The sequence below is a fragment of the Heterodontus francisci genome, chromosome 26 (assembly GCF_036365525.1).
Source record: "Heterodontus francisci isolate sHetFra1 chromosome 26, sHetFra1.hap1, whole genome shotgun sequence".
NCBI lineage: Eukaryota > Metazoa > Chordata > Chondrichthyes > Heterodontiformes > Heterodontidae > Heterodontus > Heterodontus francisci.
The window spans coordinates 77,008,420-77,035,501 of record NC_090396.1 but is presented as its reverse complement, the minus strand read 5'-3'; the positions used below and the strand labels follow the sequence as shown (position 1 = coordinate 77,035,501).

Genomic DNA, 27,082 nt, shown 5'->3' with positions numbered 1-27,082 from the left:
TCCTCCGCGAGGATCAATTGGGAGAAATGTTCCGGACTCCTGGTGGGTCAGTGGCGAGTGGACTCCCTGCCGGAGGAGATGACACCTTTTGCGTGGAGCACCACGCACCTCCTCTATCTGGGAGTCCACCTTAGCCCCGCTGAGGAAGCCTGGCCGGCAAACTGGCAGGAGTTGGAGGCGAAAGTCACCACTCGCTGGGGCGCTGGACAGGACTGCTCCGAGTGCTTTCCTACAGGGGCCAAGCACTGGTCATAAAACAACTGACGGCCTCCATGTTGTGGTACTGGTTGGTCACTTTGGCCCCGCCCCCTGCATTTGCCAACAAGATCCAGAAGAAACTTGTCGATTTCTTTTGGGGCAAGAGGAAACATTGGGTCTCTGCCGCGGTCCTGAGTCTCCCGATTGAGGAGGGTGGCCAGTCGCTGGTGTACGTCCGCACCCAGGCTGCGACTCTCCGCCTTCGGACCCTGCAGCGATACCTGTACGTCCTCCCAGATGGAGTGCGCTGGCGACGTATTTTTTCCGCCAGTGTCACTGCCTTCAAGACGACACGCAGCTCCCGGTGGAGTCCGTTAGTCGCGCTTCTCTGAGGGAGTTGCCTGTCTTTTACCGGGATCTATTCCGAGTCTGGAACATGGTTGCCTCCAGTCAGGGCGCTCCCCCGCCGGCGGAGAACGCCTCGGCTGTCCGGGCGGCCGACTCCAGGTACTGTCCGGCGGGCGGAGGAGTAGCCGAAACACCCGGGACGCCCCTCACTGCGGGTGGCGAGGGGGCTCGGGAGTGCGGAGCGATCCCGGCCGAGCTGACCCCCACTTGGCCGGAACTGCTCATCGGACCCAGGCCCTGAAACCCTCCTCGGGAGCCGGTCCCGCACAAGCCGAGCCGCCTCTCGGAAATGCCCTCCGTGCCATTCCAATCAGTGCGGAGGAGTTTCCTGTACGGGCTGCTCCTGCACACTCTCCACTTCCTTGCCCTCGTCAGTCGGCTGGACACGCCCTGGTGGTCCGCGTTGCCATGTGGCGGCGAGGGGAAACCCCGATGGAGGTCTCTCTACGCGGGAGTCTTCCCCCTTTACATCGGGGACCTGGGGTGGAGGGTGCTGCACAGAGCAGTCCCGTGCAATAGGCTTTTAAGTAGGTTCACGGACTCCCAGGCCACCTGTACTTTCTGCGGCCTGGACCAGTCCGTGTTCCACATATATACGGAGTGTGCGAGGTTGCAGCCCCTATTTGAGTATCTGAAGGGGCTGCTCTTCAAGTTCTGGCTGCACTTCAGTCCCACGCTCCTGATCTTTGGGCACCCGGTGCGGAGGGGCTTGGGCCGGGAGGAGGATCTCCTCATCGGTCTGCTCCTGGGCCTGGCCAAGGTGGCAATTCACAGGTCCAGGCTGTGGGCCGTCGGGGGTTCCGTCCTCCTTGATTGCCTGACCCTCTTCCGCGGTTACGTTTGCGCCCGGGTGTCCCTGGAGAAGGAGCATGCGGTGTCCGCCGGTACGCTTGAGGCCTTCCGTGACCGGTGGGCACCGCAGGGACTGGAGTGCATCATTGACGCCAAGAATGGCATTTTAATTTGAGTTTTTGTTTATTTCTGTTTTTAATAAAGTTATTTTAAAAATATAAGTGTGTATATAAAGGGGGCCTGAGGAATAAAGGCCCCCTCGACATAAAATATATAAAAGGGGCCTGGGGTATAAAGGCCACCTTATAAAGAAACAAAAAATGGGGTTAGATACAGAGTAAAGCTCCCTCTACACTGTCCCCATCAAACACTCCCAGGACAGGTACAGTACGGGGGTTAGATACAGAGTAAAGCTCCCTCTACACTGTCCCATCAAACACTCCCAGGACAGGTACAGTACGGGGGTTAGATACAGAGTAAAGCTCCCTCTACACTGTCCCCATCAAACACTCCCAGGAATGCCTCTAGCTGCCATGTACCAACTCAGGTAAAGTTGTCGAATACTTTTGCCTGCGGCTGTCCCTCCAGCATCACGGACCTGTAACTGGGCTGCTGCGTTTAGCATCTTGTGTCGTGTCTGTAGTGCAGAGGAGGCAGACGTGGAAGCTGATAGATTCTGTCGCAACCACCTGACCTCTTCCCACGTGCAGGAAAGCTGAAAGAAACAAACAATTTTAGTGCTGTGGAAGGTTCTGGAACAGATGGCAGGTACTTCTCCTGTGTGGTGAGTGATAGCTGTGTCACAGAATGATGCAGCACAGAAGGAGGCCATTCTACCCATTGTGTCTGTGCTGGCTCTTTGAAAGATTTATCCAATTAGTCCCACTCCCCTGCTCTTTCCCCAATAACTTGGTCAATCTTTTCCCCTTCAAGTATTTATCCAATTCCCTTTTGAAAGTTACTATTGAATCTGCTTTCACCGCCCTTTCGGCAGCGCGTTCCAGATCACAACAACTCACTGCGTAAAAAAACCTTTCCTCATCTCCCCCTCTGGTTCTTTAGCCAATCACCTTCATTCTGTGTCCTATGGTTACTGACTCTGCTGCCACTGGAAACAGTTTCTCCTTATTTACTCCATCAAAACCCTTCATCATTTTGAAATATATCCATTATTTTGGCCCTCGAGGGTGACGAGGAGACAGACATCTCGCCCATTTTTTTAAGTTCATTCGGAGGATATGGGTGACGCTGGCTAGGCCAGCATTTATTGCCCATCCCTAATTGCCCTTGAGAAGGTGGTGGTGAGCTGCCTTCTTGAACCGCTGCAGTCCATGTGGGGTTGGTACACCCACAGTGCTGTTAGGAAGGGAGTTCCAGGATTTTGACCCAGTGACAGTGAAGGAACGGCGATATAGTTCCAAGTCAGGATGGTGTGTGACTTGGAGGGGAACTTGCAGGTGGTGGTGTCCCCATGTATTTGCTGCCCTTGTCCTTCTAGTTGGCAGAGGTCGCGGGTTTGGAAGGTGCTGTCTAAGGAGCGTTGGTGCAGTGCATCTTGTAGATGGTACACACTGCTGCCAGTGTGTGTCGATGGTGGAGGGAGTGAATGTTTGTGGATGGGGTGCTAATCAAGTGGGCTGCTTTGTCCTGGATGGTGTTGAGCTTCTTGAGTGTTGTTGGAGCTGCACCCATCCAGGCAAGTGGAGAGTATTCCATCACACTCCTGACTTCTGCCTGTCTCATTTACCAAGCATATTCAAGGTTTTATTTCTCCAACTAATGGGCACGACCATCTTCCTGACCCTCTCCCAAAGTGGGTCTTCACTTCCTATCTGAGTGGTCTGGGGGCATGATTAGAGTATCTGAGCAATGAGAGACATGGTGTGTGCTGAGTGTACCGTGTTCCAGAAGAACACGTGACTTTGGACCTATGATTCCCAAAGCTGTCCAGCACTGGGGTTATTCCCACCTTATGTCTGGGTCTGTTGGAGATTCATTGATACAGATTGATGACTAACTCTATCATTGTATCATATGACTGATGAATGGTAGAAGGTGAACTCTATGAACCTTAGTCTTTACCCATGTTGTGATTCCCATCTTCCTCTATCACAGTTCGGCCCTGTTGGCTTCTTCTGGTGGTTCCCGTGTCATTAATCGATGAGGAGTTGGAAATTCTACCGATCTCCTGACCAATATTCCCCCCCCCCCCCCCTTTACCAACACCAACAAAAACAGTTGAACTGGTCATTCATCTCAGTGAGATCTTGCTGTGTACATCAGGATTGTTGGACTTCAATCTAACATTGAATGCAACTGGAGATATCTAGAGTCATAGAGTATAGAGTCATTTACTGCACAGGAGGAGACCATTCGACCCATCAAGTCCATGCTGGCTCTCCATGGAGCAATCCAATCAGTCCCACTCCCCCGCTAGATCCCCGTAGCCCTGAAAGTTTATTTCCTTCAAGTTCCCATCCAATTTCCTTCTGAAGTCATTGATCGTCTCCACTTCCACCACCCTCGTGGGCAGCGAGTCCCAGCTCATTACCACCCACTGTGTAAAAAGGTTCTTCCTCACTTACCCCCCCAAAATCTTCAATCTGTGTCCCCTAGTCCTTGTACCATTAGTTAATGGGAACAGCTTTTCCTTGTCTAACTTATCTAAACCTGTCATAACCCTGTCTTCTTCTTTGGCCTCCTTGTCTTGAGAGACAATGGGTAAGCGCCTGGAGGTGGTCAACGGTTTGTGGAGCAGCGCCTGGAGTGGCTATAAAGGCCAATTCTAGAGTGACAGACTCTTCCACAAGTGCTGCAGATAAATTTGGTTGTCGGGGCTGTTACACAGTTGGCTCTCTCCTTGCGCTTCTGTCTTTTTTCCTGCCAACTGCTAAGTCTCTTCGACTTGTCACATTTTAGCCCCGCCTTTATGGCTGCCCGCCAGCTCTGGCGATCACTGGCGACTGACTCCCACGACTTGTGATCAGTGTCACAGGACTTCATGTCGCGTTTGCAGACGTCTTTAAAGTGGAGACATGGACGGCCGGTGGGTCTGATACCAGTGGCGAGCTCACTGTACAATGTGTCTTTGGGGATCCTGCCATCTTCCATGCAGCTCACATGGCCAAGCCATCTCAAGCGCCGCTGATTCAGTAGGGTGTATATGCTGGGGATGTTGGCCGCCTCGAGGACTTCTGTGTTGGAGATATAGTCCTGCCACCTGATGCCAAGGATTCTCCAGAGGCAGCGAAGATGGAATGAATTGAGATGTTGCTCTTAGCTGATGTACGTTGTCCAGGCCTCGCTGCCGTAGAGCAAGGTACTGAGGACACAGGCTTAATACACTTGGACTTCTGTGTTCTGTGTCAGTGCGCCATTTTCCCACACTCTCTTGGCCAGTCTGGACATAGCAGTGGAAGCCTTTCCCATGCGCTTGTTGATTTCTGCATCTAGAGACAGGTTACTGGTGATAGTTGAGCCTAGGTAGGTGAACTCTTGAACCACTTCCAGAGCGTGGTCGCCGATCTTGATGGATGGAGCATTTCTGACGTCTTGTCCCATGATGTTCGTTTTCTTGAGGCTGATGGTTAGGCCAAATTCATTGCAGGCAGCCGCAATCCTGTCAATGAGTCTCTGCAGACACTCTTCAGTGTGAGATGTTAATGCAGCATCGTCAGCAAAGAGGAGTTCCCTGATGAGGACTTTCCGTACTTTGGTCTTCGCTCTTAGATGGGCAAGGTTGAACAACCTGCCCCCTGATCTTGTGTGGAGGAAAATTCCTTCTTCTGAAGACTTGAACGCATGTGAGAGCAGCAGGGAGAAGAAGATCCCAAACAGTGTGGGTGCGAGAACACAGCCCTGTTTCACACCACTCAGGATAGGAAAGGGGTCTGACGAGGTGCCGCTATGCTGAATTGTGCCTTTCATATTGTCATGGAATGAGGTGATGATACTTAGTAGCTTTGGTGGACATCCAATCTTTGCTAGTATTCTGAAGAGACCACGTCTGCTGACGAGGTCAAAGGCTTTGGTGAGATCAATGAAAGCAACGTAGAGGGGCATCTGTTGTTTGCGGCATTTCTCCTGTAGCTGACGAAGGGAGAACAGCATGTCAATGGTGGATCTCTCTGCTCAAAAGTCACACTGTGCCTCAGGGTAGACACGCTCAGTCAGCTTCTGGAGCCTGTTTAAAGCGACTCGGGCAAAGACTTTCCCCACTATGCTGAGCAGGGAGATTCCACGGTAGTTGTTGCAGTCACCGCGGTCACCCTTGTTCTTATAGAGGGTGATGATAAAGGCATCGCGCATGTCCTGTGGTACTGTTCCCTTATCCCAGCACAGGCAAAGCAGTTCATGGAGTGCTGAGAGTATAGCAGGCTTGGCACTCTTGATTATTTCAGGGGTAATGCCGTCCTTCCCAGGGGCTTTTCCACTGGCTAGAGAATCAATGGCATCACTGAGTTCTGATTTTGTTGGCTGTTCGTCCAGCTCATCCATGACTGGCAGAGACTGGGCTGCACTGAGGACAGTCTCAGTGACATTTTCCCTGGAGTACTGTTCTAGGTAGTGCTCCACCCAGTGGTCCATTTGCTTGCATTGGTCAGTGATCGTGTCCCCTGATTTAGACTTGAGGGGGGCGATCTTCTTGATGGTTGGCCCAAAAGCTCTCTTAATGCCATCATACATTCCTCTGAGGTTCCGGTGTCAGAGGCCAGCTGAATACGACTGCATAGGTGTTTCCAGTGGTCATTTGCACAGCGCCTGGCTGTTCTTTGTACAGCGCTTCTCTCTGCTTTAAGTGCTACAGATGTTAACTCGCTGGGGGTTTTCTTGTAGTTCAGCAGTGCAATGCGCTTAGCGGCTATGACAGGTTCCAGCTCTTCAAAGTGAGATTGAAACCAGTCTGCATTCTGCTTCTCACATTTGCCAAAGGTGTTCATTGCTGAGTCATAGATGGCGTCTCTGACATGGGCCCACTTGGTCTCAGCATCCCCTGTGGGAGTGTTTTGAAGGGCTGTTAAAAGTGAATTTAGAAATTTTTGTAACAGCTGTGGGTGAGAAATTCTGCTCGTGTTGATGCGCGGGTGGCCCTTCTGCTTGGAATGATGCAACTTCTTTGGTCTGAGTCTAACCTTGCTGCACACCAGGGAGTGGTCGGTGTCGCAGTCCAACACTGTGGAAGCTGCGTGTGATTTGAACACTGTTTATCGAGGCTCGCCTTGTGACGATGAGGTCCAGCTGGTGCCGACGACATGATCTTGGGTGCCTCCAAGAAACCTGGTGACAGGGTTTAGTGTGAAAGAACGAGTTGGTGCTGCAGAGGTTATGATAGGTACACAACTCCAGCAGTCTCTGACCATTCTCATTCATCCTACCAATGCCACAGCCCCCAAGACAGGAGGGCCATGAGTCATGATCGGCCCCAACCCTGGCATTAAAGTCCCCCAGCAGGAATAGGTGTTTGGTGTTGGGGATGCTACTAATGATATTATGGAGTTCCTCGTAGAGCTGGTCTTTAACCCTGTACATTTCTATTAAATCTCCCCTCAATCTCCTTTGCTCCTGGGAGAAGTACCCCAGCTTAACCTCACTTTGTAATTAAAATCCCAGTCTCTGGAAAGTTTGTGAGAGGTGTAATGGGCTCTCTGTTTGTAACTGCAAGGAAGAGACCATTCAGCCCATCATCATGTCCTAGTGATAGTTCTTCAACTGGAGCTGTCTGTTCTAATCACAGTCATAGAGTTATACAGCATGATAGTACCCTACCCTTTCCCATGTCCTTTTATAATTTTCCTCTTCAAAACCTTATCAAATGCCTTTTTAAATGTATTAGACTATTCTTATGGTAAACCATCTCCTGTTCTAATATCCTTCTGTGTGAAAACATTTCTAACTTCTCCCTTCATTTTCCCAGTTATGGTGCTCAGTCTGTGCCCCTTGTCACTGATTCACCAAACAGTGGGGACAACCTCCCACTCTTCATCCTCTCAAATCCTTTCAGAGTTTTGTAACTCTTTCCCATGCAAACCATCTTTCCTTTTACAGATTATCCAACAGAGTCAAACTAACCGGTAGCATCAGAGAACACACACAAATGTACACGCATAACCGTGCACACAGACAGACTCACACTCACACACAGACACTCACACACACACACACACACACACGCACGCACGCAGCAACACACACAGGCTCACACACACACAGACTCATGCACAGACTTGCACACACACTCGGACACACAGACTCACACACACAGGCACACAGACTCGTGCACACACACAGTCTCATGCACACACAGACACACACAGACTCGCACATACACAGGCACACAGACACAGACTGATGCATACACACAGACTTGTACATACACACAGACTCACATGCACATATTTCTGAGCTCACCCAGCTGTTACAGCACATGGAAAACTGAAAGAAGGATTTGCATTTCTCTCATAAAAACAAGGAATGCTGGAAATACTCAGCAGGTCTGGCAGCATCTGTGGAGAGAGAAACAGATTTAACGTTTCAGGTCTGTGACCCTTCTTCAGAACTGAAACGTTAACTCTGCTTCTCTCTCCACAGATGCTGCCAGACCTGCTGAGTATTTCCAGTGTTTCTTGTTTTCATTTCAGATTTCCAGCATCTGTAGTATTTTGCTCATGTTTGCATTTCTCTAGCTCCTTTCACCACCTCCCAGTGCTTTTACAGCCAATGAGGTAGTTTGTGAACTGTAGTCACTGTTGTAATGTACGAAACATGGCACCTAATTTGGGCACAGTAAGATCCCACAAACAGCAATGCGAGAATGACCATTTGATCAACTTTGTGATGCTCATTGAGTGATAAACACTGGTCCAGACACCGGGGAGAAGGCGTCTGCTGTTCTTCAGAATAGTGTCACGTCATTTTTTATACCCCTTGAGAGGGTAAATGAGGCCTTGGTTAAACAACGCATCCAAACGACTGACCCTCCGACAGTGCAGCCCTCCCTCAGTACTGACCATCCGACAGTGCAGCACTCCCTCAGTACTGACCCTCCGACAGTGCAGCACTCCCTCAGTACTGCCCCTCCGACAGTGCAGCACTCCCTCAGTACTGCCCCTCCGACAGTGCAGCCCTCCCTCTGTACTGCCCCTCCGACAGTGCAGCACTCCCTCAGTACTGCCCCTCCGACAGTGCAGCACTCCCTCAGTACTGACCCTCCGACAGTGCAGCACTCCCTCAGTACTGACCCTCCGACAGTGCAGCACTCCCTCAGTACTGACCCTCCGACAGTGCAGCACTCCCTCAGTACTGCCCCTCCGACAGTGCAGCACTCCCTAACTACTGACCCTCCGACAGTGCAGCACTCCCTCAGTACTGACCCTCCGACAGTGCAGCACTCCCTCAGTACTGACCCTCCGACAGTGCAGCACTCCCTCAGTACTGCCCCTCCGACAGTGCAGCACTCCCTAACTACTGACCCTCCGACAGTGCAGCACTCCCTCAGTACTGACCCTCCGACAGTGCAGCGCTCCCTCAGTACTGACCATCCGACAGTGCAGCGCTCCCTCAGTACTCTCACTGGAAGTGTCAGCCTGGACTTTTGTGCTGAAGCCACAGTTTTCTAACTCATTGCTCTAGATGATCTGCAGCCGACACAAACTCAGAAAACAGGCTGATTTCACAAACCTTTGTGAACCAGAGAAAATCCTGCATCAGAGTGTTGGAGTATGAATTGTCGATCTCCACCATCGGAATCTGATCTTCATTTGTTACCAGGACATTGTCTTTATGATAAAAGATGGCAGCAATGTAAACTCCTCTTCGAACAAAAAAGAAAAACACGGGTTGTCAGAGATCACTTCGTATAAACCCAGCCTTTCCCCCACTGGCTCACTGGGTAAATCCTGCCTCCCCCTGCTCCCTCCTCTCCTCCCACCCCCTTGCACCAACTTCCCCCGCCTCCCCCTGCACTCCTCCTGCACCCCCTCCACACCTCCCCACGCTCCCCCATCCGCACTCCCCTCTTCCTATAGCCCCCTCCCCCCGCTCCCCCCTGAACCACTCCCCCGTCTTCCCCCCTCAACCACTCCGCCGTCTCCCCCCTCCCATGCAATTTCCATCCCAATGCAGATCCCTCACCCCCTCCCATGCGCCCCCTCCCACCCACCCACCCGTGGGGCCCCATTCAATCCCATTGCTGAGACTGGAGGTGATTCCCTTGGGGGTGGGGTTTGGGGGTGGGGTTTGGGGGGAGATTTGGGGTGGGGTTTGGGGTTTTGGGGTGAGGTTGTGGTGAGCTTTGGGGTGAGGTTGTGGTGGGGTTTGGGGTGGGTGGAGTTTGGGGTGGTGTTTGGGGTTTTGGGGTGAGGTTGTGGTGAGCTTTGGGGTGGGGTTTGGGGTGGGTGGAGTTTGGGGTGGTGTTTGGGGTTTTGGGGTGAGGTTGTGGTGAGCTTTGGGGTGGGTGGAGTTTGGGGTTTTGGGGTGAGGTTGTGGTGAGCTTTGGGGTGGGTTTTGGGGTGAGGTTGTGGTGGGCTTTGGGGTGAGGTTGTGGTGGGGTTTGGGGTGGCTGGAGTTTGGGGTGGTGTTTGGGGTGAGGTTGTGGTGGGCTTTGGGGTGGGGTTTGGGGTGAGGTTGTGGTGGGCTTTGGGGTGGGGCTTGGCGTGGGATTTGGGGATGGGAGTGGGGCTTGGGGTGGGGCTTGGGATTTAGGGTGAGGTTTGGGGCGGGGTATGTAGTGGGGTTTGGGGCATGGTTTGGGTTTTGATTGGGTTTGGAGTTTGGAATTTGGGGTGGGGTTTGGGGTAGGTTTGGAGTTTGGGAGGTGGTTTGGGATATGGGGTGGGGTTTGGTATGGGGTTTCGGGTGGGGTTTGGGGTTTGGTGTGTGGTTTGGGATTTGAGGTGGGGTTTGGGATTTTGAGTGGGGTTTAGGATTTGGGGTGGGGTTTGGGGCTGGGAGTGGGGTTTGGGAGTGGGGTTTGCGCTGGGATTTGGGGATGGGGTTTGCGGTGGGGTTTGGGGCTGGGGGTGGGTTTTGTGGTAGGGTTTGGGGCTGGGAGTGGGGTTCGGGGTTTAGGGATGGGATTGTTTTTCAATATTTTATCTTCAGATTATTTTCATTATTCTGAGGTTGTGTTTGCAGTAACATGATAGAATTCCCTTTTTATTTTCACATTCCCGTTTCCATTTGCATTTGGCCAATGATATTGTTGGACAAAAACCTTTTCAATGTTTTCACAAACTTGCTCGAGGAATGAAAGAGATGTTTGAGACTTCGTGACACCGACTGCTTTCGGCTCACACTCTGTGGCTTTGAGTTTTCTAGAAGAGGACAGAAGGGTCGACAGATTAAACAAGGTAGTTTCGTGACCCTGATTACCTCAATCAGATGGGACTCGACACTTTCTACAATCATAAATGCAGGCCAATTAATGGAGGTTTATACAATAATGAAGGGACTGTTTAGGTGAGCCAATTATTTTGAGTGAAGAGGTTTGGGAGTTAAGGCCAGATGGAGGTTCAATGCCAGGAGCTGGTTCTTTTTGCAGAGAATAGTGAATGTGTGGGTCAGGCTGCACCCTGTGCCCTGGATGTGATTTGCTGAATTAAATGTAACTAAATGTAATATTTCCAGATTTGCAGATGACACAAAACTGGGTGGGAGGGTGAGTTGTGAGGAGGATACAGAGAGGCTTCAGGGAGATTTGGACAAGTTGAGTGAGAGGACTAATGCATGGCAGATGCAGTATAATGTGGATAAATGTGAGGTTATCCACTTTGGTAACAAAAACAGGGACAGCAGATTATTATCTGAACGGCTATAAATTGAGAGAGGGGAATATGCAGCGAGACCTGGGTGTTCTCGTACACCAGTTGCTGAAGGTAAGCATGCAGGTGCAACAGGCGGTAAAATAGGCAAATGGTTTGTTGGTCTTCATCGCAAGAGGATTGGAGTACAGGAGAAGGGAAGTCTTGCTGCAATTATATAGGGCCTCAGTGGTGCCACACCTGGAATATTGTGTGCCGTTTTGGTCTCCTTACTTGAGGAAGGATGTTCTTGCTATAGAAGGAGTGCAGCGAAGGTTTATCAGACTGATTCCTGGGATGGCGGGACTGACGTATGAGGAGAGATTGAGTCGGTTAGGATTATATTCGCTGGAGTTCAGAAGAGTGAGGGGGGATCTCATAGAAACCTATAAAATTCTAACAGGACTTGACGGGGTAGATGCAGGAGGGATGTTCCCGATGGTGGGGGGAGTCCAGAACCAGGGGTCATAGTCTAAGGATACGGGATAAACCTTTCAGGACTGAGATGAGGAGAAATTACTTCACCCAGAGAGTGGTGAGCCTGTGGAATTCGTTACCACAGAAAGCAGTTGATGCCAAAACATTGTATATTTTCAAGGAGTTAGATATAGCTCTTGGGTCTAAAGGGATCATAGGATATAAGGAGTTGGATGATCAGCCATGATCATAATGAATGGTGGAGCAGGCTCAAAGGGCCGAATGGCCTACTCCTGCTCCTATTGTCTATGTTTCTATGTTTTAGTAAATTCCTTCACGTGCGAGCTGGGCCTGTTTCTGGCTGGGACACAAATCACCTTGTACCACCTGGCATTATCCAAAGCAAAGTGATCTCCTGGATTGGTTTCCATTGTCTGAAGGGATCGGAGAGGAATTTCCCAGAATTTTATCCTCAATTGTCCTCAGTTTTAATAATGTTTTAACTGGACATCACATGGCTCTGGGTGGATTTGTGGTGAACAAGACTGCCCGACTGTGGGACACACTGGATGGGGAAGCAGGTCTTAGCATGTCTGTCACTTTACTATGTTTGTGTGAGTGAGTGTGTGGGAGGAGTATGTGTGAAAGAGTGAGTGAGTTTACTTGTGAATAAGTGTGAGCCTGTGGCTATTAAGAAGAATGTATGTTTGTGCGCGTCAGAGAGAAACAGAAAGCCATACACACACTGACTGAGTGTGTGTATATACATGACAGTGAAGGTGTGTATATCTGTCTGTACATGTGAGTGTGTATCTCTGTCTCTGAATGTGTGCGTATATATCTATCTGTATGTATAAGTGTGTATATATGTCTGTACATGTGTGTGTATCTGTCTGCACATGTGAGTGTGTGTATCTGTCTGTACATGTGAGTGTGTATCTCTGTCTGTACATGTGTGGATATCTGTCTGTACATGTGAGTATATCTGACTGTACATGTGAGTGTGTATCTCTGTCTGTACATGTGAGTGTGTATCTCTGTCTGTACATGTGAGTATATCTGTCTATACATGTGTGTGTGTGTATCTGTCTGTACATGTGAGTGTGTATCTCTGTCTCTGAATGTGTGCGTGTATATCTGTCTGTATATTTGAGTGTGTATATCTGTCTGTACATGTGTGTGTATCTGTCTGTACATGTGAGTGTGTATATCTGACTGTACATTTGAGCGTGTATATCTGTCTGTACATGTGTGTGTATCTGTCTGTACATGTGAGTGTGTATCTCTGTCTCTGCATGTGTATGTGTATATCTGTCTGTACATGTGAGTGTGTATATCTGTCTATACATGTGTGTGTGTATATCTGTCTGTACATGTGTGTGTATATCTGTCTGTACATGTGAGTGTGTATATCTGTCTATACATGTGTGTGTGTGTATCTGTCTGTACATGTGAGTGTGTATCTCAGTCTGTACATGTGTGTGTGTATCTCTGTCTGTACATGTGAGTGTGTACATCTGACTGTACATGTGAGTGTGTATATCTGTCTGTAAATGTGAGTGTGTATATCTGTCTGTACATGTGTGTATCTCTGTACATGTGAGTGTGTATCTTTGTCTCTGCATGTGTATGTGTATATCTGTCTGTACATGTGTGTGTGTATCTCTGTCTGTACATGTGAGTGTGTATATCTGCCTGTACATGTGTATCTGTCTGTACATGTGTGTATCTCTGTACATGTGAGTGTGTATCTTTGTCTCTGCATGTGTATGTGTATATCTGTCTGTACATGTGTGTGTGTATCTCTGTCTGAACATGTGAGTGTGTATCTCAGTCTGTACATGTGTGTGTGTATCTCTGTCTGTACATGTGAGTGTGTACATCTGACTGTACATGTGAGTGTGTATATCTGTCTGTACATGTGAGTGTGTATATCTGTCTATACATGTGAGTGTATATCTCTGTCTATACATGTGTGTGGATATCTGTCTGTACATGTGTGTGTATCTGTCTGTACATGTGAGTGTGTATATCTGTCTGTAAATGTGAGTGTGTATATCTGTCTGTACATGTGTGTATCTCTGTACATGTGAGTGTGTATCTTTGTCTCTGCATGTGTATGTGTATATCTGTCTGTACATGTGTGTGTGTATCTCTCTGTACATGTGAGTGTGTATATCTGTCTGTACATGTGTGTATCTGTCTGTACATGTGTGTATCTCTGTACATGTGAGTGTGTATCTTTGTCTCTGCATGTGTATGTGTATATCTGTCTGTACATGTGTGTGTGTATCTCTGTCTGTACATGTGAGTGTGTATCTCTGTCTGTACATGTGAGTGTGTACATCTGACTGTACATGTGAGTGTGTATATCTGTCTGTACATGTGAGTGTGTATATCTGTCTATACATGTGAGTGTATATCTCTGTCTATACATGTGTGTGTATATCTGTCTGTACATGTGTGTGTATCTGTCTGTACATGTGAGTGTGTATATCTGTCTGTAAATGTGAGTGTGTATATCTGTCTGTACATGTGTGTATCTCTGTACATGTGAGTGTGTATCTTTGTCTCTGCATGTGTATGTGTATATCTGTCTGTACATGTGTGTGTGTATCTCTGTCTGTACATGTGAGTGTGTATATCTGTCTGTACATGTGTGCATCTGTCTGTACATGTGTGTATCTCTGTACATGTGAGTGTGTATCTTTGTCTCTGCATGTGTATGTGTATATCTGTCTGTACATGTGTGTGTGTATCTCTGTCTGTACATGTGAGTGTTTATCTCAGTCTGTACATGTGAGTGTGTATATCTGACTGTACATGTCAGTGTGTATCTCTGTCTCTGAATGTGTGCGTGTATATCTGTCTGTATATTTGAGTGTGTATATCTGTCTGTACATGTGTGTGTATCTGTCTGTACACGTGAGTGTGTATATCTGACTGTACATTTGAGTGTGTATATCTGTCTGTACATGTGTATGTATCTGTCTGTACATGTGTGTGTATCTGTCTGTACATGTGAGTGTGTATCTCTGTCTCTGCATGTGTATGTGTATATCTGTCTGTACATGTGAGTGTGTATATCTGTCTGTACATGTGAGTGTGTATATCTGTCTATACATGTGAGTGTGTATATCTGACTGTACATGTGAGTGTGTATATCTGACTGTACATGTGAGTGTATCTCTGTCTGTACATGTGAGTGTGTATATCTGTCTGTACATGTGAGTGTGTATATCTGACTGTACATGTGAGTGTGTATCTCTGTCTCTGAATGTGTGCGTGTATATCTGTCTGTATATTTGAGTGTGTATATCTGTCTGTACATGTGTGTGTATCTGTCTGTACACGTGTGTGTATCTGTCTGTACATGTGAGTGTGTATATCTGTCTGTACATGTGAGTGTGTATATCTGTCTATACATGTGAGTGTGTATATCTGACTGTACATGTGAGTGTGTATATCTGACTGTACATGTGAGTGTGTATATCTGACTGTACATGTGAGTGTATCTCTGTCTGTACATGTGAGTGTGTATATCTGTCTGTACATGTGAGTGTGTATATCTGACTGTACATGTGAGTGTGTATCTCTGTCTCTGAATGTGTGCGTGTATATCTGTCTGTATATTTGAGTGTGTATATCTGTCTGTACATGTGTGTGTATCTGTCTGTACACGTGAGTGTGTATATCTGACTGTACATTTGAGTGTGTATATCTGTCTGTACATGTGTATGTATCTGTCTGTACATGTGTGTGTATCTGTCTGTACATGTGAGTGTGTATCTCTGTCTCTGCATGTGTATGTGTATATCTGTCTGTACATGTGAGTGTGTATATCTGTCTGTACATGTGAGTGTGTATATCTGACTGTACATGTGACTGTGTATATCTGACTGTACATGTGAGTGTGTATATCTGTCTGTACATGTGTGTGTGTATCTCTGTCTGTATATGTGAGTGTGTATATCTGACTGTACATGTGAGTGTATCTCTGTCTGCACATGTGTGGATATCTGTCTGTTCATGTGAGTATATCTGACTGCACATGTGAGTGTGTATCTCTGTACATGTGTGTGTGTGTCTCTGTCTGTACATGTGAGTGTGTATATCTGACTGTACATGTGTGTATCTCTGTACATGTGAGTGTGTGTCTTTGTCTCTGCATGTGTATGTGTATATCTGTCTGTACATGTGTGTGTGTATCTCTGTCTGAACATGTGAGTGTGTATCTCAGTCTGTACATGTGTGTGTGTATCTCTGTCTGTCCATGTGAGTGTGTACATCTGACTGTACATGTGAGTGTGTATATCTGTCTGCACATGTGAGCCTGTATCTCTGTCTGAACATGTGAGTGTGTATATCTGTCTATACATGTGTGTGTGTGTATCTGTCTGTACATGTGAGTGTGTATCTCTGTCTCTGAATGTGTGCGTGTATATCTGTCTGTATATTTGAGTGTGTATATCTGTCTGTACATGTGTGTGTATCTGTCTGTACATGTGAGTGTGTATCTCTGTCTCTGCATGTGTATGTGTATATCTGTCTGTACATGTGAGTGTGTATATCTGTCTATACATGTGTGTGTGTATATCTGTCTGTACATGTGTGTGTGTATATCTGTCTGTACATGTGAGTGTGTATATCTGTCTATACATGTGTGTGTGTATATCTGTCTGTACATCTGAGTGTGTATATCTGTCTATACATGTGAGTGTATATCTCTGTCTATACATGTGTGTGTATATCTGTCTGTACATGTGTGTATATCTGTCTGTACATGTGAGTGTGTATATCTGTCTATACATGTGTGTGTGTGTATCTGTCTGTACATGTGTGTGTGTATATCTGTCTGTACATGTGAGTGTGTATATCTGTCTATACATGTGTGTGTGTATATCTGTCTGTACATGTGAGTGTGTATATCTGTCTATACATGTGAGTGTATATCTCTGTCTATACATGTGTGTGTATATCTGTCTGTACATGTGTGTGTATCTGTCTGTACATGTGAGTGTGTATATCTGTCTGTACATGTGTGTATCTCTGTACATGTGAGTGTGTATCTTTGTCTCTGCATGTGTATGTGTATATCTGTCTGTACATGTGTGTGTGTATATCTGTCTGTACATGTGTGTATCTGTCTGTACATGTGTGTATCTCTGTACATGTGAGTGTGTATCTTTGTCTCTGCATGTGTATGTGTATATCTGTCTGTACATGTGTGTGTGTATCTCTGTCTGAACATGTGAGTGTGTATCTCAGTCTGTACATGTGTGTGTGTATCTCTGTCTGTACATGTGAGTGTGTACATCTGACTGCACATGTGAGTGTGTATATCTGTCTGCACATGTGAGCCTGTATCTCTGTCTGTACATGTGAGTGTGTATCTCAGTCTGTACATGTGAGTGTGTATATCTGACTGTACATGTGAGTGTGTATCTCTGTCTCTGAATGTGTGCGTGTATATCTGTCTGTATATTTGAGTGTGTATATCTGTCTGTACATGTGTGTGTATCTGTCTGTACACGTGAGTGTGTATATCTGACTGTACATTTGAGTGTGTATATCTGTCTGTACATGTGTATGTATCTGTCTGTACATGTGTGTGTATCTGTCTGTACATGTGAGTGTGTATATCTGTCTGTACATGTGAGTGTGTATATCTGTCTATACATGTGAGTGTGTATATCTGTCTGAACATGTGAGTGTGTATCTCAGTCTGTACATGTGTGTGTGTATCTCTGTCTGGACATGTGAGTGTGTACATCTGACTGTACATGTGAGTGTGTATATCTGTCTGCACATGTGAGCCTGTATCTCTGTCTGTACATGTGAGTGTGTATCTCAGTCTGTACATGTGAGTGTGTATATCTGACTGTACATGTGAGTGTGTATCTCTGTCTCTGAATGTGTGCGTGTATATCTGTCTGTATATTTGAGTGTGTATATCTGTCTGTACATGTGTGTGTATCTGTCTGTACACGTGAGACTGTATATCTGACTGTACATTTGAGTGTGTATATCTGTCTGTACATGTGTATGTATCTGTCTGTACATGTGTGTGTATCTGTCTGTACATGTGAGTGTGTATATCTGTCTGTACATGTGAGTGTGTATATCTGTCTGTACATGTGTGTGTATCTGTCTGTACACGTGAGTGTGTATATCTGACTGTACATTTGAGTGTGTATATCTGTCTGTACATGTGTATGTATCTGTCTGTACATGTGTGTGTATCTGTCTGTACATGTGAGTGTGTATATCTGTCTGTACATGTGAGTGTGTATATCTGTCTATACATGTGAGTGTGTATATCTGTCTGAACATGTGAGTGTGTATCTCAGTCTGTACATGTGTGTGTGTATCTCTGTCTGTACATGTGAGTGTGTACATCTGACTGTACATGTGAGTGTGTATATCTGTCTGCACATGTGAGCCTGTATCTCTGTCTGTACATGTGAGTGTGTATATCTGACTGTACATGTGAGTGTGTATCTCTGTCTCTGAATGTGTGCGTGTATATCTGTCTGTATATTTGAGTGTGTATATCTGTCTGTACATGTGTGTGTATCTGTCTGTACACGTGAGACTGTATATCTGACTGTACATTTGAGTGTGTATATCTGTCTGTACATGTGTATGTATCTGTCTGTACATGTGTGTGTATCTGTCTGTACATGTGAGTGTGTATATCTGTCTGTACATGTGAGTGTGTATATCTGTCTATACATGTGAGTGTGTATATCTGTCTGTACATGTGAGTGTGTATATCTGACTGTACATGTGAGTGTATCTCTGTCTGTACATGTGAGTGTGTATATCTGTCTGTACATGTGAGTGTGTATATCTGACTGTACATGTGAGTGTGTATCTCTGTCTCTGAATGTGTGCGTGTATATCTGTCTGTATATTTGAGTGTGTATATCTGTCTGTACATGTGTGTGTATCTGTCTGTACACGTGAGTGTGTATATCTGACTGTACATTTGAGTGTGTATATCTGTCTGTACATGTGTATGTATCTGTCTGTACATGTGTGTGTATCTGTCTGTACATGTGAGTGTGTATCTCTGTCTCTGCATGTGTATGTGTATATCTGTCTGTACATGTGAGTGTGTATATCTGTCTGTACATGTGAGTGTGTATATCTGTCTATACATGTGAGTGTGTATATCTGACTGTACATGTGAGTGTGTATATCTGACTGTACATGTGAGTGTGTATATCTGACTGTACATGTGAGTGTATCTCTGTCTGTACATGTGAGTGTGTATATCTGTCTGTACATGTGTGTGTGTATCTCTGTCTGTATATGTGAGTGTGTATATCTGACTGTACATGTGAGTGTATCTCTGTCTGCACATGTGTGGATATCTGTCTGTTCATGTGAGTATATCTGACTGCACATGTGAGTGTGTATCTCTGTACATGTGTGTGTGTGTCTCTGTCTGTACATGTGAGTGTGTATATCTGACTGTACATGTGTGTATCTCTGTACATGTGAGTGTGTATCTTTGTCTCTGCATGTGTATGTGTATATCTGTCTGTACATGTGTGTGTGTATCTCTGTCTGAACATGTGAGTGTGTATCTCAGTCTGTACATGTGTGTGTGTATCTCTGTCTGTCCATGTGAGTGTGTACATCTGACTGTACATGTGAGTGTGTATATCTGTCTGCACATGTGAGCCTGTATCTCTGTCTGAACATGTGAGTGTGTATATCTGTCTATACATGTGTGTGTGTGTATCTGTCTGTACATGTGAGTGTGTATCTCTGTCTCTGAATGTGTGCGTGTATATCTGTCTGTATATTTGAGTGTGTATATCTGTCTGTACATGTGTGTGTATCTGTCTGTACATGTGAGTGTGTATCTCTGTCTCTGCATGTGTATGTGTATATCTGTCTGTACATGTGAGTGTGTATATCTGTCTATACATGTGTGTGTGTATATCTGTCTGTACATGTGTGTGTGTATATCTGTCTGTACATGTGAGTGTGTATATCTGTCTATACATGTGTGTGTGTATATCTGTCTGTACATCTGAGTGTGTATATCTGTCTATACATGTGAGTGTATATCTCTGTCTATACATGTGTGTGTATATCTGTCTGTACATGTGTGTATATCTGTCTGTACATGTGTGTGTGTATATCTGTCTGTACATGTGTGTGTGTGTATCTGTCTATACATGTGTGTGTGTATATCTGTCTGTACATGTGAGTGTGTATATCTGTCTATACATGTGAGTGTATATCTCTGTCTGTACATGTGAGTGTGTATATCTGTCTATACATGTGTGTGTATCTGTCTGTACATGTGAGTGTGTATATCTGTCTGTAAACGTGAGTGTGTATATCTGTCTGTACATGTGTGTATCTCTGTACATGTGAGTGTGTATCTTTGTCTCTGCATGTGTATGTGTATATCTGTCTGTACATGTGAGTGTGTATCTCAGTCTGTACATGTGTGTGTGTATCTCTGTCTGTACATGTGAGTGTGTGTATCTCTGTCTGTACATGTGAGTGTGTATATCTGACTGTACATGTGAGTGTGTATATCTGTCTGTACATGTGAGCGTGTATCTCTGTCTGTACATGTGAGTGTGTATCTCAGTCTGTACATGTGAGTGTGTATAGCTGACTGTACATGTGTGTGTGTATCTCTGTCTGTATATGTGAGTGTGTATATCTGACTGTACATGTGAGTGTATCTCTGTCTGCACATGTGTGGATATCTGTCTGTTCATGTGAGTATATCTGACTGCACATGTGAGTGTGTATCTCTGTACATGTGTGTGTGTGTCTCTGTCTGTACATGTGAGTGTGTATATCTGACTGTACATGTGTGTATCTCTGTACATGTGAGTGTGTATCTTTGTCTCTGCATGTGTATGTGTATATCTGTCTGTACATGTGTGTGTGTATCTCTGTCTGAACATGTGAGTGTGTATCTCAGTCTGTACATGTGTGTGTGTATCTCTGTCTGTCCATGTGAGTGTGTACATCTGACTGTACATGTGAGTGTGTATATCTGTCTGCACATGTGAGTGTGTATCTCTGTCTGAACATGTGAGTGTGTATATCTGTCTATACATGTGTGTGTGTGTATCTGTCTGTACATGTGAGTGTGTATCTCTGTCTCTGAATGTGTGCGTGTATATCTGTCTGTATATTTGAGTGTGTATATCTGTCTGTACATGTGTGTGTATCTGTCTGTACACGTGAGTGTGTATATCTGACTGTACATTTGAGTGTGTATATCTGTCTGTACATGTGTATGTATCTGTCTGTACATGTGTGTGTATCTGTCTGTACATGTGAGTGTGTATCTCTGTCTCTGCATGTGTATGTGTATATCTGTCTGTACATGTGAGTGTGTATATCTGTCTATACATGTGTGTGTGTATATCTGTCTGTACATGTGTGTGTGTATATCTGTCTGTACATGTGAGTGTGTATATCTGTCTATACATGTGTGTGTGTATATCTGTCTGTACATCTGAGTGTGTATATCTGTCTATACATGTGAGTGTATATCTCTGTCTATACATGTGTGTGTATATCTGTCTGTACATGTGTGTATATCTGTCTGTACATGTGAGTGTGTATATCTGTCTATACATGTGTGTGTGTGTATCTGTCTGTACATGTGTGTGTGTATATCTGTCTGTACATGTGAGTGTGTATATCTGTCTATACATGTGTGTGTGTATATCTGTCTGTACATCTGAGTGTGTATATCTGTCTATACATGTGAGTGTATATCTCTGTCTATACATGTGTGTGTATATCTGTCTGTACATGTGTGTATATCTGTCTGTACATGTGAGTGTGTATATCTGTCTATACATGTGTGTGTGTGTATCTGTCTGTACATGTGTGTGTGTATATCTGTCTGTACATGTGAGTGTGTATATCTGTCTATACATGTGTGTGTGTATATCTGTACATGTGAGTGTGTATATCTGTCTATACATGTGAGTGTATATCTCTGTCTATACATGTGTGTGTATCTGTCTGTACATGTGAGTGTGTATATCTGTCTGTACATGTGTGTATCTCTGTACATGTGAGTGTGTATCTTTGTCTCTGCATGTGTATGTGTATATCTGTCTGTACATGTGTGTGTGTATCTCTGTCTGAACATGTGAGTGTGTATCTCAGTCTGTACATGTGTGTGTGTATCTCTGTCTGTACATGTGAGTGGGTACATCTGACTGTACATGTGAGTGTGTATATCTGTCTGCACATGTGAGCCTGTATCTCTGTCTGTACATGTGAGTGTGTATCTCAGTCTGTACATGTGTATGTATCTGTCTGTACATGTGTGTGTATCTGTCTGTACATGTGAGTGTGTATCTCTGTCTCTGAATGTGTGCGTGTATATCTGTCTGTATATTTGAGTGTGTATATCTGTCTGTACATGTGTGTGTATCTGTCTGTACACGTGAGTGTGTATATCTGACTGTACATTTGAGTGTGTATATCTGTCTGTACATGTGTATGTATCTGTCTGTACATGTCTGTGTATCTGTCTGTACATGTGAGTGTGTATCTCTGTCTCTGAATGTGTGCGTGTATATCTGTCTGTATATTTGAGTGTGTATATCTGTCTGTACATGTGTGTGTATCTGTCTGTACACGTGAGTGTGTATATGTGACTGTACATTTGAGTGTGTATATCTGTCTGTACATGTGTATGTATCTGTCTGTACATGTGTGTGTATCTGTCTGTACATGTGAGTGTGTATCTCTGTCTCTGAATGTGTGCGTGTATATCTGTCTGTATATTTGAGTGTGTATATCTGTCTGTACATGTGTGTGTATCTGTCTGTACACGTGAGTGTGTATATCTGACTGTACATTTGAGTGTGTATATCTGTCTGTACATGTGTATGTATCTGTCTGTACATGTGTGTGTATCTGTCTGTACATGTGAGTGTGTATCTCTGTCTCTGAATGTGTGCGTGTATATCTGTCTGTATATTTGAGTGTGTATATCTGTCTGTACATGTGTATGTATCTGTCTGTACATGTGTGTGTATCTGTCTGTACATGTGAGTGTGTATCTCTGTCTCTGAATGTGTGCGTGTATATCTGTCTGTATATTTGAGTGTGTATATCTGTCTGTACATGTGTGTGTATCTGTCTGTACACGTGAGTGTGTATATCTGACTGTACATTTGAGTGTGTATATCTGTCTGTACATGTGTATGTATCTGTCTGTACATGTGTGTGTATCTGTCTGTACATGTGAGTGTGTATCTCTGTCTCTGCATGTGTATGTGTATATCTGTCTGTACATGTGAGTGTGTATATCTGTCTATACATGTGAGTGTGTATATCTGACTGTACATGTGAGTGTGTATATCTGACTGTACATGTGAGTGTGTATATCTGACTGTACATGTGAGTGTATCTCTGTCTGTACATGTGAGTGTGTATATCTGTCTGTACATGTGTGTGTGTATCTCTGTCTGTATATGTGAGTGTGTATATCTGACTGTACATGTGAGTGTATCTCTGTCTGCACATGTGTGGATATCTGTCTGTTCATGTGAGTATATCTGACTGCACATGTGAGTGTGTATCTCTGTACATGTGTGTGTGTGTCTCTGTCTGTACATGTGAGTGTGTATATCTGACTGTACATGTGTGTATCTCTGTACATGTGAGTGTGTATCTTTGTCTCTGCATGTGTATGTGTATATCTGTCTGTACATGTGTGTGTGTATCTCTGTCTGAACATGTGAGTGTGTATCTCAGTCTGTACATGTGTGTGTGTATCTCTGTCTGTCCATGTGAGTGTGTACATCTGACTGTACATGTGAGTGTGTATATCTGTCTGCACATGTGAGCCTGTATCTCTGTCTGAACATGTGAGTGTGTATATCTGTCTATACATGTGTGTGTGTGTATCTGTCTGTACATGTGAGTGTGTATCTCTGTCTCTGAATGTGTGCGTGTATATCTGTCTGTATATTTGAGTGTGTATATCTGTCTGTACATGTGTGTGTATCTGTCTGTACATGTGAGTGTGTATCTCTGTCTCTGCATGTGTATGTGTATATCTGTCTGTACATGTGAGTGTGTATATCTGTCTATACATGTGTGTGTATATCTGTCTGTACATGTGTGTATATCTGTCTGTACATGTGTGTGTGTATATCTGTCTGTACATGTGTGTGTGTGTATCTGTCTATACATGTGTGTGTGTATATCTGTCTGTACATGTGAGTGTGTATATCTGTCTATACATGTGAGTGTATATCTCTGTCTGTACATGTGAGTGTGTATATCTGTCTATGCATGTGTGTGTATCTGTCTGTACATGTGAGTGTGTATATCTGTCTGTAAACGTGAGTGTGTATATCTGTCTGTACATGTGTGTATCTCTGTACATGTGAGTGTGTATCTTTGTCTCTGCATGTGTATGTGTATATCTGTCTGTACATGTGTGTGTGTATATCTGTCTGTACATGTGTGTATCTCTGTACATGTGAGTGTGTATCTTTGTCTCTGCATGTGTATGTGTATATCTGTCTGTACATGTGTGTGTGTATCTCTGTCTGAACATGTGAGTGTGTATCTCAGTCTGTACATGTGTGTGTGTATCTCTGTCTGTACATGTGAGTGTGTACATCTGACTGTACATGTGAGTGTGTATCTCTGTCTGTACATGTGAGTGTGTACATCTGACTGTACATGTGAGTGTGTATCTCTGTCTCTGAATGTGTGCGTGTATATCTGTCTGTATATTTGAGTGTGTATATCTGTCTGTACATGTGTGTGTATCTGTCTGTACACGTGAGTGTGTATATCTGACTGTACATTTGAGTGTGTATATCTGTCTGTACATGTGTATGTATCTGTCTGTACATGTGTGTGTATCTGTCTGTACATGTGAGTGTGTATCTCTGTCTCTGCATGTGTATGTGTATATCTGTCTGTACATGTGAGTGTGTATATCTGTCTATACATGTGAGTGTGTATATCTGACTGTACATGTGAGTGTGTATATCTGACTGTACATTTGAGTGTATCTCTGTCTGTATATGTGAGTGTGTATATCTGTCTGTACATGTGAGTGTGTATATCTGACTGTACATGTGTGTATCTCTGTACATGTGAGTGTGTATCTTTGTCTCTGCATGTGTATGTGTATATCTGTCTGTACATGTGTGTGTGTATCTCTGTCTGAACATGTGAGTGTGTATCTCAGTCTGTACATGTGTGTGTGTATCTCTGTCTGTCCATGTGAGTGTGTACATCTCAGTATGTACATGTGAGTGTGTATATCTGTCTGCACATGTGAGCCTGTATCTCTGTCTGTACATGTGAGTGTGTATCTCAGTCTGGACATGTGAGTGTGTATATCTGTCTGTACATGTGTGTGTATATCTGTCTGTACATCTGTGTATCTCTGTACATGTGAGTGTGTATCTTTGTCTCTGCATGTGTATGTGTATATCTGTCTGTGCATGTGTGTGTGTATCTCTCTGTACATGTGAGTGTGTATATCTGTCTATACATGTGTGTATCTGTCTGTACATGCGTGTGTGTATATCTGTCTGTACATGTGAGTGTGTATAACTGTCTATACATGTGAGTGTGTATCTCAGTCTGTACATGTGAGTGTGTATATCTGACTGTACATGTGTGTGTGTATCTCTGTCTGTACATGTGAGTGTGTATATCTGACTGTACATGTGAGTGTATCTCTGTCTGCACATGCGTGGATATCTGTCTGTTCATGTGAGTATATCTGACTGCACATGTGAGTGTGTATCTCTGTCCATGTGTGTGTGTGTCTGTCTGTACATGTGAATGTGTATATCTGACTGTACATGTGAGTGTGTATATCTGTCTGTACATGTGAGTGTGTATATCTGTCTGTACATGTGAGTGTGTATATCTGACTGTACATTTGAGTGTGTATATCTGTCTGTACATGTGTGTGTATCTGTCTGTACATGTGAGTGTGTATCTTTGTCTCTGCATGTGTATGTGTATATCTGTCTGTACATGTGAGTGTGTATCTCAGTCTGTACATGTGTGTGTGTATCTCTGTCTGTACATGTGAGTGTGTGTATATCTGTCTGTACATGTGAGTGTGTATATCTGACTGTACATGTGAGTGTGTATATCTGTCTGTACATGTGAGCGTGTATCTCTGTCTGTACATGTGAGTGTGTATCTCAGTCTGTACATGTGAGTGTGTATATCTGACTGTACATGTGTGTGTGTATCTCTGTCTGTACATGTGAGTGGGTATATCTGACTGTACATGTGAGTGTATCTCTCTGTACATGTGAGTGTGTATATCTGTCTGTACATGTGTGTATCTCTGTACATGTGAGTGTGTATCTTTGTCTCTGCATGTGTATGTGTATATCTGACTGTGCATGTGTGTGTGTATCTCTGTCTGTACATGTGAGTGTGTATCTCTCTGTACATGTGAGTGTGTATATCTGACTGTACATGTGAGTGTATCTCTGTCTGTACATGTGAGTGTGTATATCTGACTGTACATGTGAGTGTATCTCTGTCTGTACATGTGAGTGTGTATATCTGTCTGTACATGTGTGTATCTCTGTACATGTGAGTGTGTATCTTTGTCTCTGCATGTGTATGTGTATATCTGTCTGTACATGTGTGTGTGTATCTCTGTCTGTACATGTGAGTGTGTATATCTGACTGTACATGTGAGTGTATCTCTGTCTGCACATGTGTGGATATCTGTCTGTTCATGTGAGTATATCTGACTGCACATGTGAGTGTGTATCTCTGTACATGTGTGTGTGTGTCTCTGTCTGTACATGTGAGTGTGTATATCTGACTGTACATGTGTGTGTATATCTGTCTGTACATGTGAGTGTGTATATCTGACTGTACATGTGAGTGTGTATATCTGTCTATACATTTGAGTGTGTATATCTGTCTGTACATGTGTGTATCTGTCTGTACATGTGAGTGTGTATCTCTGTCTGTGCATGTGTGGATATCTGTCTGTGCATGTGAGTGTGTATATCTGTCTCTGCATGTGTGTGTGTATCCCTGTCTGTTCATGTCTGTTTGTGGATCTGTCTGTACATATGAGTGTGTATCCCTGTCTGTACATGTGAGTGTGTATCTCTGTCTCTGCATGTGTGTGTGTGTATCTGACTGTACATGTGAGTATGTATATCTGTCTGTACATGTGTGTATCTCTGTACATGTGAGTGTGTATCTTTGTCTCTGCATGTGTATGTGTATCTCAGTCTGTACATGTGTGTGTGTATCTCTGTCTGAACATGTGAGTGTGTATCTCTGTCTATACATGTGAGTGTATTTATCTGTCTGTACATTTGAGTGTGTGTATCTGTCTATACATGTGAGTGTGTATCTCTGTCTCTGCATGTGTGTGTATATCTGTCTGTACATGTGTGTATCTGTCTGTACATGTGAGTGTGTATATCTGTCTG

General features: G+C 44.7%; 1 protein-coding gene across 1 annotated transcript in view; it reads right to left on the bottom strand.

The window, feature by feature from the left end:
* ankfn1a (ankyrin repeat and fibronectin type III domain containing 1a) overlaps positions 1–27,082 on the bottom strand; it is a 240,572-nt gene that overhangs the window by 153,702 nt on the left and 59,788 nt on the right. Inside the window, exons 8-10 of the mRNA XM_068058655.1 lie at positions 10,610–10,709; positions 9,076–9,208; positions 1,997–2,113 (exon numbers count right to left, since the gene is read on the bottom strand). Of these exons, the coding sequence (XP_067914756.1) occupies positions 1,997–2,113; positions 9,076–9,208; positions 10,610–10,709 (350 nt within the window). The remainder of the gene's footprint in view (positions 1–1,996; positions 2,114–9,075; positions 9,209–10,609; positions 10,710–27,082) is intronic.